The sequence below is a fragment of the Vulpes vulpes genome, chromosome 12 (genome assembly GCF_048418805.1).
Source record: "Vulpes vulpes isolate BD-2025 chromosome 12, VulVul3, whole genome shotgun sequence".
Classification (NCBI taxonomy): Eukaryota; Metazoa; Chordata; class Mammalia; order Carnivora; family Canidae; genus Vulpes; species Vulpes vulpes.
Window position 1 is genome coordinate 120,739,101 of NC_132791.1, and position 17,764 is coordinate 120,756,864.

General features: G+C 50.6%; 1 protein-coding gene across 1 annotated transcript in view; it reads left to right on the forward strand.

Annotated features, from left to right (window-relative positions):
- TMPRSS5 (transmembrane serine protease 5) overlaps positions 1 to 17,519 on the forward strand; it is a 35,939-nt gene extending 18,420 nt beyond the window's left edge. Inside the window, 14 exon segments of the mRNA XM_072729778.1 lie at positions 3,397 to 3,458; positions 7,181 to 7,304; positions 7,622 to 7,720; positions 8,235 to 8,357; positions 9,447 to 9,579; positions 9,946 to 10,059; positions 10,807 to 10,850; positions 11,544 to 11,621; positions 11,624 to 11,705; positions 12,675 to 12,853; positions 14,863 to 14,961; positions 15,438 to 15,580; positions 15,830 to 15,982; positions 16,915 to 17,519. Coding sequence (XP_072585879.1) covers positions 7,187 to 7,304; positions 7,622 to 7,720; positions 8,235 to 8,357; positions 9,447 to 9,579; positions 9,946 to 10,059; positions 10,807 to 10,850; positions 11,544 to 11,621; positions 11,624 to 11,705; positions 12,675 to 12,853; positions 14,863 to 14,961; positions 15,438 to 15,580; positions 15,830 to 15,982; positions 16,915 to 16,923 — 1,374 coding nt within the window. The 5' untranslated portion in view covers positions 3,397 to 3,458; positions 7,181 to 7,186 and the 3' untranslated portion in view covers positions 16,924 to 17,519.
- The last annotated feature ends 245 nt before the right edge of the window (positions 17,520 to 17,764 follow it).

Sequence of the window (17,764 nt, forward strand, 5' to 3'; positions counted from 1 at the left end):
AATTTCTTCATTGAGAAAACCACTCTCCAGAGGGCTGGAGGGAACGAGATACATAGTTGGGCCTCATTAGGCTGTGGGATGGCATTAGAGAGTCTGGTGGCTTGAATTAACCCCAGTGGGATGATCTAAACCCAACTGGGAGGCAGTGGGACTTGTTTGAGGGGACCTGGGGATGTTGTACATACAGATGGACTGTGCAGCAGATGGAGGCTAGATGAGAGTGAGAGATGTGTTCTTGGTAGAGACGAAGCTTTTAAAGAGAGGAATGGGATTGTACTGAAAGGATGTACAGAGCTGTTCAGAATCTTGATCCTGCATCTCATCCCACGCATGCTTTCACAACCTCCACAGAGAGCACCAAACTTTCTTTCTCTGGGAAAAAAAGAGAGAGTGATTATCAGGGCTATCTAAGCAAGTCTGAAATCTGTGGGGTAGGCAGTCAGGAAGAGAAGATTATGAGCAGGATGGAACTCCACAGGCACTGGCTAGAGCAGTATTCCATAGGTGGAACTTCTCTCTGAGCCTGCCTGTTCTATGAACATATGACTTTTGGGGTGTGTATGTGTGATAGGAATGGGAGAAAAATCCGGGCCAGATGTCAGGAGACCTGGTTTTGGATGGCCTCCAACCTCTTGCAGCATAAATGGTAGATTCTTTTAACAAACTTTCTGAGAATTCTGTATAACTTGAACTCAGGTATTTCCATTTGGACAAAGGAGAAATACAACAGTGTGATCTGTCCAAAGGACAAGTGAGAAAGGCCCTTGTTGTTTTTGAGAATGGTGACTGAATTAGGAGAGAAAGCAAACTTTCAAGGTTCATGATTCATAGCTTATCTGTAGACATGATTCTGGGAGTCGAGTTGTCAGGGGGAAGAAAGTAGGGGAGTAGGGTCAGGATACATATGAGTCACCATGGTAAAAATAGAGATCCCAGGACCTTCATGCAGAGGGGTCATGCTTCAGTTGGTTTCAGATAGTGCACCCTAGGGCACAAAATTTAAGGAGACATTACTCTTAGGATATTCAAATACTGACACTCCATTTACTAGTGAGTGCCTTCTTAAAGTTTGTACTGTAGGCCTCTGCTACCTTACCTTAGAGGTGGGTATCCTCTTCAAACCAAGGAAACAGCCAGGGTACTTAGCTCACCTGGGAAGGAAGGAGTAGAGAGAGAAAGAGAAGAGAGCTTTCTTAGGTAGCAAAGCAGAGAAGGATGGCTAAAAAAAGGCCAGTCCTAGCTTAATCTAAAACACATTCTTTTTTTTTTTTTAATGACTGACAAAATTATGGTTGTAAAATTAGGATGTACATCTTAATGATTTGATATTTATATGCATTGTAAAAGGGTTCCTCTCATCTAGTTCATTATCATATCTGTATCCCACATATTTATTTACTTACTTTTTGGTGAGAATATTTAAGTTGTATAGTCTTAGCAAATTTTAATTATATATTGCACTGTTACAGACTATAGTCACTGTGTTATAACTTATATGAGTTATAAGGTGAATAAGGTGCTCATACCTGATAGTGGATACCATGGATGCAAGTTTCATTCACTTTCAGAACAAGGTGTTTGGGAGCCTGTCCTTCAGATGGAAGTCTTAAAAGTTGGAGTGCAAGATGTGGGGTCCAAACGCTTAGGGAGAACTTGAGAATTCTAAGTTCCCTCCTGATTATATGTTGCTGTGCCATGAGTAGAGTTTATGGCAAGAGTGTGTCTCAAACTTCGCTGCCAGTTATGATGTGGATATTTCCTTGTTAGCCTTATTGTAAGAGTCACTTAGCTAGTCACTCTTTCAGAGAGAATTGTTCTCTGTGTAGCCATAGATTTGGTGTGTCTTGAAAGAAGTGAATTCAGGAGCCTTGTATTCACTATCTTGAACCAGAACCTTTTACTGATTCCATTTTCTCCCCCTGTATATGGGCCATACTTTCTTATTTTTTGTGTGTGCCTCACAATTTCTTGTTGAAAACTGGGTTTTAAATAATATAATACATCAACTCTGGAAATCAGATTCTCCCCATTCCCTAGTGTTTATTGTTTAGCTGTTTGTTTAGTGACTTTTCTGAATGAATTCTGTAATGTCTGTATTCTTTGTCATGTGTGGCCACTGATGGCTCTGCTCAGTTAGCTTAGTGGTCAGCTAGAGATTGGACAGAGGTTTGCCTTTGATGCCTAGAAACAAGAAGTCTCTCACTCTTTGCAGAAGGACTCTATGGGCATGTTGGGGGCATGCCTTCAACACTCAGCCAGAAAGCTTACAACTCTGCCTTAGCCTTCACTTCCTTCTTTTTCAGAATATCAAGATTAGTCAGAGATGAGAGCCTAGGACCTTTTCGAAGTCTTTCCTAAATATGTACACAGCCCTGAGTATGTGCCATTCCTGTGCATGAGCCTGCTTTCTAGATTCTCTGGAATATTTCAGAGCCTTTCAAAGCCTCTGTGGACACCTTTTCCCCTGGTTTTAAAGGTTTTTTGATTAGCTTATTGTTTGCCCCAACCGTTATCCATTGTCTTAGGCAGCCATAAAATTCAACAACTGTCTTTGATTGTCTTCAACAAATCTTAGGGAAAAAGCTGTTCATACTGGGTAAGCTCAAAGTCCAGTCAAAGTAAGATGGTCTCCATAAAGGGATCTTCCAGACAGTTCAAATAATGCCAATTCTCTGGAAATGAGACTTTGAAGGAACTTCCATCCTGTTCTACCTGTGGTGCCAGGCTGCTGGTTTTCCTTTTTTTTTTTTTTTTTTTTTTAGGATTTTATTTATTTATTCATGAGAGACACAGAGAGAGAAAGGCAGAGACACAGGCAGAGGGAGAAGCAGACTCCATGCAGGGAGCCCAACATGGGACTCGATCCTGGGTCTCCAGGATCAGGCCCTGGGCTGAAGGCAGTGCTAAACCACTGAGTTACTGGGGCTGCCCTTAGTTTTCCATGTGACTATGGGATGTTTGTTTCTAAGACTACTTCAGAGCTGGAGAGAGGGTGATGGAATACAACAAATTAAAATGCCACAAAGCTCACTGTTCTTACCAAGATTTCCACATTGCTGTAAGCCTTTGGTTAATTTCCAGACTTTTAAAAAGTTGATTCTGATCATTATTTTGTCAGTTTTCTCCTTGCTTTTATGGAGAAGAGAATTTTCAGAGGTCTTTGGCATTTTCACTGATATCACCTGTAGTGTATTTGAAATGCCCTTCTATATGATTGCCTTCTCATTTCTCAAAACACCGCTCAAATGCCTCCTCTACTATGAAGTTTTTTTCCATGTCCTCTGGGCAAAGGAGTCAGCTATTTTTTTATCTTCCTACACCTCTGTGTTCATTACTCTGTTATTTCACTTTTCACTAATAACAGTTATTTATATCTGCTCCCATGTCTTCTCTCAGCTTACAGTTTCCTCGCTTGTGACTTATTCATTCGCCATGCCCAAACTCGTTCTGGACACAAGGTAAGCATGCATATTTGTAGGCTGAGGGGTCTTTGTTTTAAGAGATCTCAGAGCCTAACCAGGGGTTTCTCTCAGCGCCAGCCACCAGTTCTCTCCTCCTGCTTCTATGATTCATAGCTGACCTCTGTCTCTTCATTGTCTTAGAAGTGTGGGAGCTCTGTGTGATTACCGTAAGCTCAGAATTGACTGACTATGTGAGGGAAATAGACAGCAAAAATAAAACCTGTGTGGATGGGGTTCAGTGGTAATAGTAATGATAGCAGACAAGATTTACTGAGTAGATACTATGCTAGATGCCAGACTGGGAGCTTTATATTCAGTTATCTCATTCATTTCCAACATCAATCCTATGAGGTAAGTACTATTATCCTCATTTTATAGGTGAGGCTAAGGAAGGGAAGAAGCAGAATGGGACTTAGATGAAGGCCTGACTTCTAAAGCCTATATTCTTAACTGGTCCAGCTGAGGGATCTCTGAGAAGCATTTGGAGGAGGGGAACCACACAAGCCTTTTTCATCCCTGGGACCTGTTCTGACTCCCTGAAGAGATGTGGTTCCCAGGTGTGTTCAGCCTACCCTGGGCTCAGCTGGGCCACTTGTGCTTTGAAGCAAGATGGCGCTGAGGGTTCCTGTAGTAACTGCCCCCAGGAAAGCTGGGTGGAGAGGCCCCATCTCCCCAGCATGGGGGTGACAGGTGTAGCCCTGAGGACAGAAATGGCAGAGATTCCTCATTATCATCCCGATTCCAACATGATGACAACCCCAGACTGCTGGGAAAGCCAACCCACACAGAGATGAGATGTGATCCAGAGGGCTCAGAAACATTTCCAAAAATCCTCTATCAGTCCCTCTGATACAGTCCTGTCAGCAGGAAGGGGGAATTGTGCTAGCATGCATAGGGCACACTGTTTGGCACAAGGGACCTGGTTGCTAAGCAACAGTAGCTGGCCTCCCCTCCTCCCTGTAACCTTTCTCTCTGTTTCTAAGCTTCTAGTTAGTAAATGGGAGGGGCTGGGGCTGCCCAGCCCAGCCCGTGGCCCCCTCTCCTGCAACAAGGGGTCTATTCATGGTTTCTGAGCAGATTGATTGTCTCTCTGGCGTGTGTGTGTGTGTGTGTGTGTGTGTGTGTGTGTGTGTGTAGAGGGGAGGATACAGGGAGGGGCCCATATGTGAACTAGGGAAACCTCACCCTCCAACCAAGCTGGCTGGGCTATTTAATCAGTGCTGATCCAAGAACAGGAGCAGAACTCTGGCTAGCAGACCCTGAGGGCTTACCTTGGTGCCACTGACCCAGATGGTAAGGCCGTGCATGCATCTGGGGCATCCCTGACCTGGCCTCTCTCTCTCTCTTTCTCTCTCCCTGCCCCCACCCTGGGGACTTTAGGCAAGTGGAAAGAGCCTCCTCTGGCAGCTCTGGTGCAAGTGCTAGATCCTGGAGGGGGCCCTGTGTGGCCAACTTTCTCTTTATTTCTCCAGGGACAGATTTTTCTTTTCTCTTATCTCCTGTAGGCCTATCCAAGTGTTTTGCACATAGACAGTGCTTCGCAAATCATAATTACATTGAACTGCTACTCAAAAGGAGGACCAGGAGATCCTGCAGCATTACTGATCATTGTTCCAGGCTACTGCATAAGCTCAAACATGGGGGTTTTGAGGTAGAGCAATTCCTGGGGTGAGGCTAGTTAGTCCAGAAGTTGAACTGAAAGCCAAGCTCCCTTGATACTGAGACAGGAGGAAATCCTGGGCATGCCCTAGAATTCTCTCTAGACCAAGCATTGCCACTTTGCTCAGAAGGATGTCAGTTCAAGAGAAACTATATTCTCAGAGAAGAAACCCAAATCCCAAATGCTGTTGCCACTTCTCTGCTTTCTTATGGGTACTTGAGTCATTCTCCCCCACTTGTGTTTCTTCAGTTTCATTGCTTGTACCCCTGAGGCTCATCTTTAGACACAAGGAGTATCTATGGTAAGGGGCAAGCCAAGACTGCATGTTTCCTGTGGAGAAGCAAGCCCTTTTGTTGGGGGGAGGTCCAGCCCTACAGATCCTGGGCTGTAGCTGGTGTAGGTGATGGGAGGTAGGAAGTGGGGTCTTGCTTCATATGAAAGTTGGGGCTGCTGCCCTACTTGTGAGCTGTACTGGCAAGGGTGTTCACAGTCCCAGTAGAGCAGTTTCCAGGGTGATTTAGAAGTGACTGACCTGGATGAGTCTTCAAAGTCCTTTTCTTCTCCCAGCCTGAGGGGCAGGAGCATGAAGTTCAATTGAACAGGACTGAGGAATGTGACAAGAACATTCCACGTGACACATGGAAATCCCATGTAAGCCAACATTGTCTTGGAGTCAGTGTTTCAGGTTTTTATGATCACTGGGTATAACTCTAGGTGTTGACAGGGTAAGTTGTGGTCTTCAGGGGAGATGGGAGTCATTTTAACTTTTTTTTTAGAGAGAGAGAAAAAGTATATGCACACATATGGGTGGGTGGAGGTGGAGACAGGGGTCGAGGGAGAGAGAAAGAATCCTAAGAGAAAGAGTCTGAAGTGATGTGGTCAGTCTCATGACCCTGAGATCATGACCTGAGACAAAATCAAGAGTTGGATGCTTAACTGAAAGAGCCACCTAGGTGCCCCTGGAATTATTTTAACTTTTAAGAGGTTCTATCTATTTTACTGTGTCCTAAGTTCCTCAAAGAAAGGATCCATAGCTTTTACATATTTCTTATTAATATTATTATTATACTTAGCATTTGCATTGTACTTTGTAATTTATAAAACCCTTTTGATCATATAATCTTTTGTGGTCTCCCCACCTGCCTGCCTTCCTTCTTTTCATTCAGTGGACACACTGAATTCCCACTTTGTGGTGGGCCCTGAGCTAGGCTCTGGGACCCTAGTCCAGTGAGGAAGGACAGAGAGAAAGAGAAGTAAATGAGCACAATATAGGGACCCAACAGGTGCCTTCTAGATTGAAGAAAGCTTCTTGGAGAAGTGACATCTAAGCTGGTCTTAAAGGGTCATGGGAGTCAGCCCCGTGGGCAAAAGGCCAGTGCAAAGTCTCTAGCGTGAGAACTCGTGAAGGCCCTGAGGACTGGCATGTGTATTAGTATGACCTTGGGTTCTATGCTGGCAGGTGGTGATGGAGAGGCGAGGAAGGGTGAGATCACAGAGGATTTTGTGGGCCAGGCCACAGGACTTTGGATTTTTCATAAAAAGTATGAAGATTCACTGGGTACTTTAAGGATGGGATTAGCTTGCTTATGTTTGGATTATAGGAGGATTGCTCTGACTTGGAAAGTGAATGGAGATAAGATACTAGAGGAGGGAGATTGCTTGTTGGGTAGTAGTGGTTATCACTCTTATTTTAGAAATGAGAAGATTGAAGTTTGGAGAGCTGTTAAGTGCACATAGATCTAGCTTTGAGCTGCTGGTCTGGTATTTCTTCCAAGATCTTATTTTCCATTACTCTTCCCTTCATGGCACATGAACGACAGGCAAACATATAACTTACTCTGCTTTATGCTTTCCTACCCATATGCTTTTGCCTCTTCAACTGCCTGGAATACCCAAAGCTCATGTATGTCCAGTCCAGCCCATTTCACCTATGAGGGACTGTTTCAGGCTGCTTTTTCCAGGAAGCCTTTTTTGATTTCCTGATGAGAAGTAAGCTCTCTTTCTTTCTCCTCCCCTTGGTGTGGAGATCCTGCTGAGTGACCAACGGTTATTTCCCTAGAGCCTGATGCCGGATGGCCAAGCTGACATGGAGGCTCAGTATGCAGAAGAGACCCCAGGACCTGGGATCTTCAAAGCAAAGCCAGGAGACCCACTGCAGAGTCCCGAGGCCCAGCAGCAACCCTGTAGGCCAGACTGGGCTATAGGGGAATGACAGGGTGGGGACAGTGAATGGGTAATCTTCGTACATTCCCCTAATATTCCTACATTTGGGACAGCTCCAAATCACTGATGGTGAGAGGCTGCCTCATTGTTTATCCCAGACCTGCTTGTGTTCTGTTCCTAGCTTGGGGATTGACTGGGCTCGGTGGGCTTCAGGGGTGATGGGGTAGGCGGTAATGGGCAGGGGCAGTGGGGCAAACTGGCCCCATGGTGGTGCCTCAGGGCAGAGGGGGACTGGCAGACAGGGGTGGGACACAGACTCCTCTGGCCTCTCCCACAGGCTCTCCGCTGGGGTGCTGGTGCTCAGGGCGGCGCTGCTATGTGGGGCTGGGGGCCTTGGCACTGCTGGCTGGTGCGAGTGTCGGCGTGTGGCTTCTTGGTCAGTGCTGGGACCCATCAGTGCTCTGGGAATGGCTGAGGAACCGAGTCTGGGGGATGCCTGTTGGAAGATACAACCCGATATAAGAGGCAGACAGGACAAGAGCATCTTTCTCACCTACTCTGAGCTGACAGCAGGGGAGAAGGGATAGAGGCTGCAGGAGGGATTTAGGCTTAGTGTAAAGAATGCTTTAGTCCTACAGTGGGAAGTGGAAGGTACTTGAATGGATAACCCAGGGAGGCCCAAGCCAGACTTTCTCTAGAAATCTTTCCCAGTCAGAGAGAGAGAGAGAGAGAGAGAGAGCAAGAGGGAGCAAGTGAGCTATTCCCCCTCCTCAGTGTGGTAGGTGGGGACCTGTCTAAGGCTGGGTGGCTCATGAGGAGTCCCCAGGCAGCTGCTTTTGTCTCCCTCTGTTACAGGGGTTCTGTTCTGTCCCTTGGCCCTTGCATGTGGGAGTCCCTCCCTTCTCCTAGTGTCTTCTCTGTGACCCTCTTCCTACCCTTGTCCTTTGAAGTGCTGTATCTGTGGCCAGCAACCTCTCCGCCTACTCCCGGGAACTTGCAGGATGAGGAGATGCCTTTGGGTTGCTCTGAGGCCAGCGGTCAGGAAGCCCTGCTCCCCTCGCTCCCCAGAACAGGTAGGCCACACCCCCAAGCCTGCAGACTGCCCCCCAACCCCAGCCCCACACCCCTTCACAGCTCTGGGATCCTCACTTCCAGCCAGGGGCAAGAGTATCAGAATGAAGGGCCATGACATCACTGCCAGCATCTGTGGCTTTTCCTCTGGTGGGAAGGGAGTGATGTGGTCCAGCCTTGAAAAGTCCATCTCTGATGTGGAGTTTTCAGCACTACCTGAGGAATGGGGCAGGGCCAGGACCCCAGGCCAGGAACCCAGGTGGGGAGTAGGGATGGCAACTTGTCATTTGGGCCAGACTGAGCCAGCAGGATGGGAAGGGGGAACAGGTGCATGTGGGGAGCAAGCGTGTAGGCAGCAGGGGCCTCACCTACTGCACATTGCCCACCCCCCTACCTTCCTTTCATGTTGTTCTCTCCCCACCAAACATGAGCCACTGAGGATCAGAAGATCATCTTCCCAGACAGGGGCTGGAATCAGTTATAGAAGTTAGAATAAGCGTGGAGTCTGTCTTTCGCTAGCTGTGTGACTTTGGGCACACTGCTTCTTGGGACCTCCGTTTCCTTCCTGTAAAATGGAGACAGGACTATTTACTACTTAAAGTTGTAAGAATAATATGAATTAATGTGGAAAGGAGCCTTGCACAGAACCTGGAGAAAGCATATGCTCAGTGGTAACCATCATTGGTATTACCGCAAGATTTGATACCAGAGGACCCGGACCAAAGTCCTGGATCCATCACGTGCAGATCTGTGATCTGGGGCAGGTTTCTTAACCCTCCACACCTTAGTTTTCCCTCTGCAGATTGGGAAGACGGTCACACTCACCCCACAGGGTTGCTGTGACAATGAGTGACAGAGCAGTTTAAAAGCACTTGGTGAAAACACAAAACTGGAATGCAGCACAAATAGGGGTTATTTTGTTCTTAGAACCAACCTGATGCCATGGGGGACAGGGAGCCTGACACTGGGTGACCTAGAAGCTTTGTCTTGAGGCCTCTTCAGTCTCAGCATGGCCAGGTCCAGCTCCCCCTGCCCACCCTGCCCCTCCATTCTGCGGCAGGCAGGATGTGACTTTCATGCTGCGCCTTCAGTATCTTTCAGGATAAACACGGAGGACTTGCTGGAAGTGCAGGTGAGGGCACGGCCAGACTGGCTCCTGGTCTGCTACGAGGGCTGGAGCTCCGCCCTGGGTTTGAGGATCTGTCAGAACCTGGGGCATCTCAGGTAATTGGGGCCAGGGCTCCCACTTGGGGTCCCTGGGGGAGGGCGGAGGGCTGGTGGGGAGGTGGGGAAGGAGAGTTGGAGACCTCTACCTGCCTGTCCCCATCAAAGTGATCAGGAAGTGGCAAGAGGTCATTCTGGCCATCTCCTGGCCTCTGGGCACGATCGTGCCCCAGCTTGTTTCTCTTCTTTGAACATCCCTGCTTTGTAACAAATAGAAATCCCAGAAGAGGTCATTGTCAAAGTCTTGTTCAGTGACTGTACTGCTGCATGGATTGTATCTTATGCACATCTTGGTCATGACTCTAGCATCTCCCGTGCTGCAGTGTAAACCAGTTTCTTCCTGTTCTGTTCTTCTCTTCTGCCAAGACTCACTCACCACAAGGGAGTGAACCTGTCTGACATCAAGCTCAACAGCTCCCAGGGGTTTGCGTGGCTCTCTCCCAGATTGGAAGGCCTCCTGGAGGAGGTGTGGCAGCCCAGGTAGGGCTTCTGAGGAGGTTGAGTGAGGTCCCTTACTCCCTGGCGGACAGTTCAGCAAAAATCTTCCTGTCATGGGAGCCTGGTGGTGAGGACACTGGCTGTGTGAAGTAGGACATAGAGGACCATTTCCCAGTCAGAAATCACAAACTCTGTTCACGTGAGTAGGGACGGACTCTTCCAGGAAAGCCAGAGCACTGTGGGTTTGGGCCACTAGAAGGATCAAGGCATTGGGCTGCTGGAACCAGAGATGAGTAGGAGAGGGAAGAGGGCTTTGGTCCAGCAGCGATTAAGATTTGCTAGGAAGGAGGAGGAAGAGGAGGGCAAGGACGTGTCGGCCAGGCAAAGGGCTGGAGATAGAGAACAGAGTAAGCCCAGGAAGGGCATAGGGCGAAGCATGCTATTCTTCATTCCTCCTTTATCCATCCCCTGAACACATGTTTATTTAGGGGCCCTCAGTGAGCACAGCTGGATTTCCTATCTACAAATACTCAATTTGTCACCTAGGGCCCTGCCCAAGACAGCCCTCAAGGGCCACAAGCTCCTGCTGGTGCCCTGGGCTGATGGAGCAGAGTAGCACTGCCGACCTGGAGACCTGTTGTGGGGAGGGGACTACGGGTGTGGATGGGGCAGGAAGCAGATGGGGGGCTGCCCCAGAGGCCTCTTCTGGCTCCATCTGGCAGCTACCCATGGCCTCCATGCCCTCAGGTGGGTCTTGCCCAGCCTCCTGCTGCCACCTCTGTTTTGTAGGGACAGCTGTGCTTCCGGTCTAATCGTTTCCCTCAGATGCTCCGGTGAGTCACATCTTGGGTCCAGGAAGGTGGTGGTGGGAGGAAGGAGTCTCCCTGCTGTCCTAAGCATGGAGAGCCCCACAGATAGGCTCAACTGGGTCTGAGGTGGAGCTCCTTGGCCACCTGCCCCTCTGCCTGCAGGTCCCCTTCTTACAGACACAGGTCTGCCCCAACAGAGCCCTGTCCAAGCTTCTGTCCTGTCCCCCACCAGCCACTGATCTGGGCAGATTTCCTGGCTTCACTTCCTGGCACTACCTGCTGTGACTTTGGAAGCTCCCACCCCCTTTCATCTGGAGGGCCCCAAAGGAATTACTATTGGCTGCTAACTGGTTAACACCTCCAAGAGACAAAGGAAGTTGGCAAACTTAGAGCCACGCCGGAGAGTCTGGAGCTCCTGTTGTCTGACCCCCAGTCCTATATGCATCTCTTCACCTCTCCTCTTCCAGCCACCTGTCCATTTTGGCCCCTCCTGTGGGATAGGCTTTTTGTTAGGGGTTGGGGCTCCATGGACAATGCAGGCATGGTCACCCCTGATGGGGCAGACAGATGTGTCATGAGCACTTTTACCATCCCATCCCCCAAACTTAGGGGCAGGAGTGATAAATGAGAGCTGTTCACACTCCCGGAGAGTTAGGACCATGCTGACACCCACCTCCCTCCTCGCTCACCATCTCCTTCCTGCTTCTCGGTTTGCAGAGTGTGGGGCGAGGCCCCTGGCCTCCCGGATAGTCGGCGGGCAGGCCGTGGCTCCTGGGCGCTGGCCCTGGCAGGCCAGTGTGCCCTGGGCTCCCGGCACACGTGCGGGGGCTCTGTGCTGGCCCCGCGCTGGGTGGTGACCGCTGCACACTGCATACACAGGCAAGTCTCAGGGGCCGCTGGGGAGCAGAGGCCTTGGGGGGCCTTTTCTGTTTGGTCGTCGGTATGTCCTGTATAACATCCACGTCGAATTGTCTGCTGCCCCGTGCCCGTTCTGAGAGGCTCGGATTGTGAAGTTCTCCCCATTCCATGCCAAGAACAGCTCTGCGTGAATTGCATTAATACAAAGATTGGTTCTTTATATTTGCTCAGTTTTGAAGTTTTTCAAACGCTCTCACATTCACAGCACTCTGTGCTTCTTAATGTTTATCACAGCTGTAATTAAATCACCTTCCGTGTAATTATTTGTTTAATGCCTTTCTTCCCCTTTAGACTGGAAGCTCCATGGGAACAGAGACTCTCTATCTTGTTTACCACTGAGTCTCTTTGTTGATTTTTCCCACTACTATGTCCCCATGGCCTAGAACAGTCCTGGAATATAATAAGTGCCTCATAAATACTGGTTGGAGCAGCGTAGGAATGAATGATGAGTGAACGATCTCTTTGGGCCTCTTTTGGCAGCAGGCAGGGCAGATAAGGCACTATAATGAGGAGACCGAGGCTGGGAGAGGAGGGGTGACTTCCCCATGGTCACAGGTAGTAAGTGGAGAGACAGGACTCCTAGAAGTTTTCCTGCCTCACAGTTAGGCTATCACAGAAGCCTCTTTGATGTTATAAAACATGGAGGATAGTTATTCAGGACAGAGAGGGTGGGAGTTGAGATCACCCACAGTATCTGACTTCTCTGGTAGTTCTAGAACACTTATTAAACACATGCTGCGTGCCCAGTGTCTTGCCAGCTGCTGCAGGGACACTGGGAGTCACAGTCCCCGGGTTTTGGGAGCTCCCAGCTTGGTGATGGGGGCATCCGCTAATGGCTTCTCTGGCCAGCTTCCCCCACCTGCCACCTCACTTAGGCCAACCTCTTCTTGCCCCGTCCTTCCCCGGGCTCAGCATGGCTCCTGTGTGCAGTTTTAGGCTATTCCGCTTGTCCAGCTGGCGGGTGCATGCTGGGCTGGTCAGCCACAGTGCCGTCAGGCCCCACCAGGGGGCTGTGGTGGAGAGGATCATCCCTCACCCTCTCTACAGCACCCAGAATCATGACTACGACATCGCTCTGCTGCGGCTCCGGACACCACTCAACTTCTCAGGTGAGGCGCTGGCTCTGGGGCGAGCAAGCTAGCAAACTGCAGGCTGTGGCGAGGGGGGCAGGCCCTGGGGGAGGGCAGGGTGAGCGGGGAGGCTAGCTCATTTCTGAGGTTCCCTCCCAGGGGTATAAACCTTAACACATTCAGTTCATTTGGGGACCACAGTGAGCTTTGGCATCACCTGGACCTAGGCTTGCACCAGCTCTTGTGTGGCCCTTTACAGAGCTGGGCTGCAAGTGGGACCTGCCTCAAAGTCCCCAGCAGAGCTTCTTTGTCGCTCTACCAACAGGCTGCTCGGCCCCTGTCCCCAGGCAGGCCCCAGGTCCCAGCCACCGTGTGGTGCATTACAGTTAATAGGCTTTGTTTCCCCCTGGTCCTCATAAGAGCCCTGCCAGGTAGATGAGGCAGGTATAAACAGAGAAGGGCAGTGACATTTAGCAAGGAAGGTGACTCTTTGTAAGATCACGCAGCCAATAGTTTCTGAGCCTGGTGTCCTGACTCTGGGTCTGGCTTCTCCACAGCTGCTGCCCTGGAAGAGCACCGCCTCCCCTCCCGCCGACACACCCGTGTGCATGCACCCTCACCAACAAACACACACGTGCACTCACACGTGTGCACACTCATGTGGTCATCACCCAAGTACACATGCGCACACTCACTCACATGTACACACTCATGCACATAGGCACACACTCGCGTGCACTCTATGCTCCTCCCTCCCACCACCGCCTATAGCCTCAGGCTTCCCAGATCACGGTGCTTGCTGCCTGCCTTTCACAGATTCTACCACTTACCTGTACTCTCTGAGCTGTTGCTCAGCAGTTAATATTTCTTTTTTTTTTTTAAGATTTTATTCATTTATCCATGAGATGAGAGAGAGGCAGAGACACAGGCAGAGGGAGAAGCAGGCTCCATGCAGGGAGCCCGATGTAAGATGTAATCCCGGGTCTCCAGGATCAGGCCCTGGGCTGAAGGCAGATGCTCAACCATGGAGCCACCCAGGCATCCCAGCAGTTAATATTTCTAAATTGACTTAAGTACATTTGAAAGGGGAACTAGGTTACAACCTACCTAGGAGAACCCATCTTACTCGTAGCAAAGTAACAGCCGGAAAAATACAATGTGCAAAGTAGGGGCATTTGGGTGGCTCAGTGGTTGAGCATCTGCCTTTGACTCAGGGTGTGATCCGAGGATCCTGGGATTGAATCCTGCATTGGGCTCCCTGTGGGGAGCCTGCTTCTTCCTCTGCCTATGTCTCTTCCTCTCTCTGTGTCTCTCATGAATAATTAAATAAGAAATCTAAAAACAAAACAAAACAAAACACAGTATGCAAACTAGACAGCCTTCCAGTTCCAGCGAGGTGCCCTGTGCAGACTCGCAGTGCCTGGGCGAGTCTGTGAGGCCGGCCCCCTTTGTGTTAGGTGGAGGTTGACAGGCCTTGGGTGAGCCACAGAGGGGCACTCGATGGAATCTTTCTCCTTGGTACAGTTTGAGGGACAGAAAGCATTGAGAAGGACATCCTTTCTTCCCATGTGAATTAATGTTTATTGAATGGCACGTCTCTGTGCTATTAAGAACAACAAGTCTGGGCCCGACCTGTGGGACTTGCCACACGCTTTTGGAAACAATGCCCCAAGAGGGATCAGACACCCTAAGGAAAATCCAAAATGAATCCTCATTAGGAGAAGCTGGGCATGAGCACCCAGAAGGAATTCCCACTCTTTCTCAGTCCCCAGGTTGGGGGTGCAGTGTGTACCTTGCCCAGCCTAGAAGGTACCATGCACATGGCAGTTTATGCATTGTCCTCTGTGTGAATGGTGACCTCCGTGCCAACATGGTGCAGTGCGCAACCTGCCCCCCCCTCCCCGGGCCCCGTGGGGGCCTGGTTGGTGGAGGCCAGGAGCCAGGGTGGTTTGAGAGGGAGTGAGGAGCACCCGCCAGCCCTGTTTCTTCCCCCAGGCTGAGGGTGAGGTGGTAGGGAAGGGAAGCTGAGCCTGAGTGCCTCTCCACAGACACAGTGGGTGCTGTGTGCCTGCCAGCTGAGAAGCAAGATTTTCCAAGGGGCTCTCATTGCTGGGTGTCTGGCTGGGGCCACACGGACCCCAGCCACAGTGAGTCAGCTCCCAGGGCCCCAGGGAACCTAGAGGTGGGAGGGTGGGGGGACATTCGCCCCAAGGTGAGGCACCTCTACTACCCACCTCCATTCCCCAGCCATTCGGCAGTACCAGCCCCCTTCATCTCTGGGGACCTCGTCTCCCCTGCCTGGGTCTTTCTGGGAAAACATTCCTTAAGTTTCCCCAGAAGCCAGGTGTTTCACACAGCTGCCCTCCATCCTGGGAGTGCTGTGGCCTCAGCATTGCGGGCGGGGGGGGGGGGGGGGGTGTGCATGTGAGTTCCACCCCCTCTTCACTCTTGTTCTGACAGCCCCGTGCCTCCTTCCCAACTCCCACCTTGGGCTCCCCTCTTTGGGTCTTGTGTCTCCGGGGCCTCTAACCACCTTCCCTCTTGCCATTGTGTCTTCTTGGCCTTGCCCTGTGCTCCGCGGCCTGGCTCTGTGTTCCTCCATCTCCACGTCTACCTCCCACAGCCCACAACTCAGATATGCTCCAGGACACCATGGTGCCTCTGCTCAGCGCCCAGCTCTGCAACAGCTCTTGCATGTATAGCGGGGCGCTCACCCCCCGCATGCTGTGTGCCGGCTACATGGACGGGAGGGCTGATGCATGCCAGGTACTGCAGTGAGGGGGACCAAAGTGGAGGGCGGGAATGAGGGGGATCTGCTGTGGCTTGGCCCCTGCTCTGAGCAGCCTCTCTAGGAGGAGGGGTGCCTGGGCAAGTCAAACTGTGTGCTAAGGATTTAAGGGGGGGCTAGGCAAGTGGAGATCCCAAGCTGGAAGCAGGAGGGGTTGGGAATGGAGGGTCTGCTCCCTCTACCAGGGAGGACTAATGGCCTATTTCTCTGTGTCTCTATGGCCTCAGGGGGATAGCGGGGGACCCCTGGTGTGCCCAGATGGGGACACATGGCACCTGGTGGGGGTGGTCAGCTGGGGCCGTGGCTGTGCGGAGCCCAATCACCCAGGTGTTTACGCCAAGGTTGCTGAGTTCCTGGATTGGATCCATGACACGGCGAGGGTGAGTGTGGAGGTGGGGGTGAAGTGGGCGAGTTTGTAAAGGTCCCAACCCTTAGAAACTGTGACCTTCACCTCTTAGACCTGGACTCTGCTCAGGGCTGGAGAATGTTCCCTAGAGTGGGAGGAGGAAATGATGCTTATAACACCGAATCCATTGGATTTCTATCAATTTAAGTATTAACTGAGTAAGAGTAGACCTGGGTTCGTAGCCCAGATCTGCCATTTACTGTGATAGCTTTGGCAAATCCCTAACCCTGGCAAGCTTCAGGTTCCTGGTAATAGCACCACAGCTGCCTGGAATGCTCCTGCGATGAGTGAGTAAGGTAAGACCAGGAGCAGCTAGTTGCATGGTGCCACGCTGGTTAGCGAGTGGTTAGCAAGTGGTCCACGTGGTTTTCGTGTGCGTGTTTTCTCCTGGTTTCTAAGGCGGTGATGAGTGCCCGTGCCCGCATTTCCTGCACTTTGGAGAGAGCCCGGCATTTCACAGTTTGGGCTCAGCAAGGGATTAATTCTTGTGGGACGCTGGGCAGGGCACTCAGCTTCCTCTGTTTAGCGGGAGGGCTAAGATCGTGTGTTATTTATATATATACAGAACTTTACAAATGCAGGGCGTGATGACAAAGAGCATCTTTTTGCAGGGTTAGGCACAGGCACTGTTAGTTGATAATACAGTTTAGAATTTACGGGGGACTATGCACCCACTTTCTCATTCAAGCACATATTTTTAGCTGCATTTGATACAAGTAGCAATCAAGGTTCCGAATGGTGAAGTGACTTATTAGACTTACTAGAATGAATGTTACTGGGCTGGGAGGTGATGGGGCTGTGCCATGGGTCTGGCTCCTTCCACCGTCAGCCCAGGACTCCCTCCCCTAGTCCTACTGCTCCTCCATCTGACTGCATGCAGCCTTATGTTTCCTGGGTCTCCGGCAGGTTCACTAGATGGAGGAGAAGCAGCACCCTCAGATGCAGAAGGCACGGACCTCCTATCACACCAGACAGTCACCAGCTGCGGGCCAGTCCCTGGAGCTGGGCCTGATTTCAAGTCCCTGTTCCTCACCAGAGAGCCTCAGTAACAGGAGAGTGGGTGGGGCTGGGCTGGGCAGGTCGGGGAGCTGGGGGGTGTGGGAATGGAGTCGGAGAGGAAGAAGCTGCTGGCAGCAGCTGGGTGCCTGCCCTTCTGCCCTCTTCCCTCCCCAGCTTTTGTGTACATCTTTTGGGAGGATGCTCAGGGATGCCCTGGGACCACCTCTTTATGTTCTCTCAGGCAGGGGCAGGTGCCTCCCTAGAGGAGCCACTAGCCCTGTGGCTTCTGGGCAGATGGGGTCAAGGCAGGGCCGAGCCCATGGAGACAGGATCTTCCCCATTCTTCAGTCCTCTCACCCACTGTCTCTTCTCACCTGGCTCTGGCTGGCCCTGCTGAGGCGGGGGGGCACTGCAAGAGCACTCTGGTTGGCACTGGGTAAGGGTGTTGGCTTTAAAATGACAGTTCTGTGAACTGGTCTAAGGAGCACTGTTATTAAAGTGAAGTGATGTACGGTCTTGGTCCACCTCTCATTCTCCGTCTATCTCTGTCTCCCATACACCCACACACCCTCCCTCTCTCATTCTCTCTCAATCTCTCTCACATGCACATACACACACACGCTAAGGGATACAATTATAATTTTCCTCCCATACGTGTTTCTTAAAGCTCTGCAACTGACTCCTGCTCATCTCTCTAGAATTTTGGCATTCCTTAATTTAATTCTTTACATTTCTTAAATCTACATGTCACAATCTG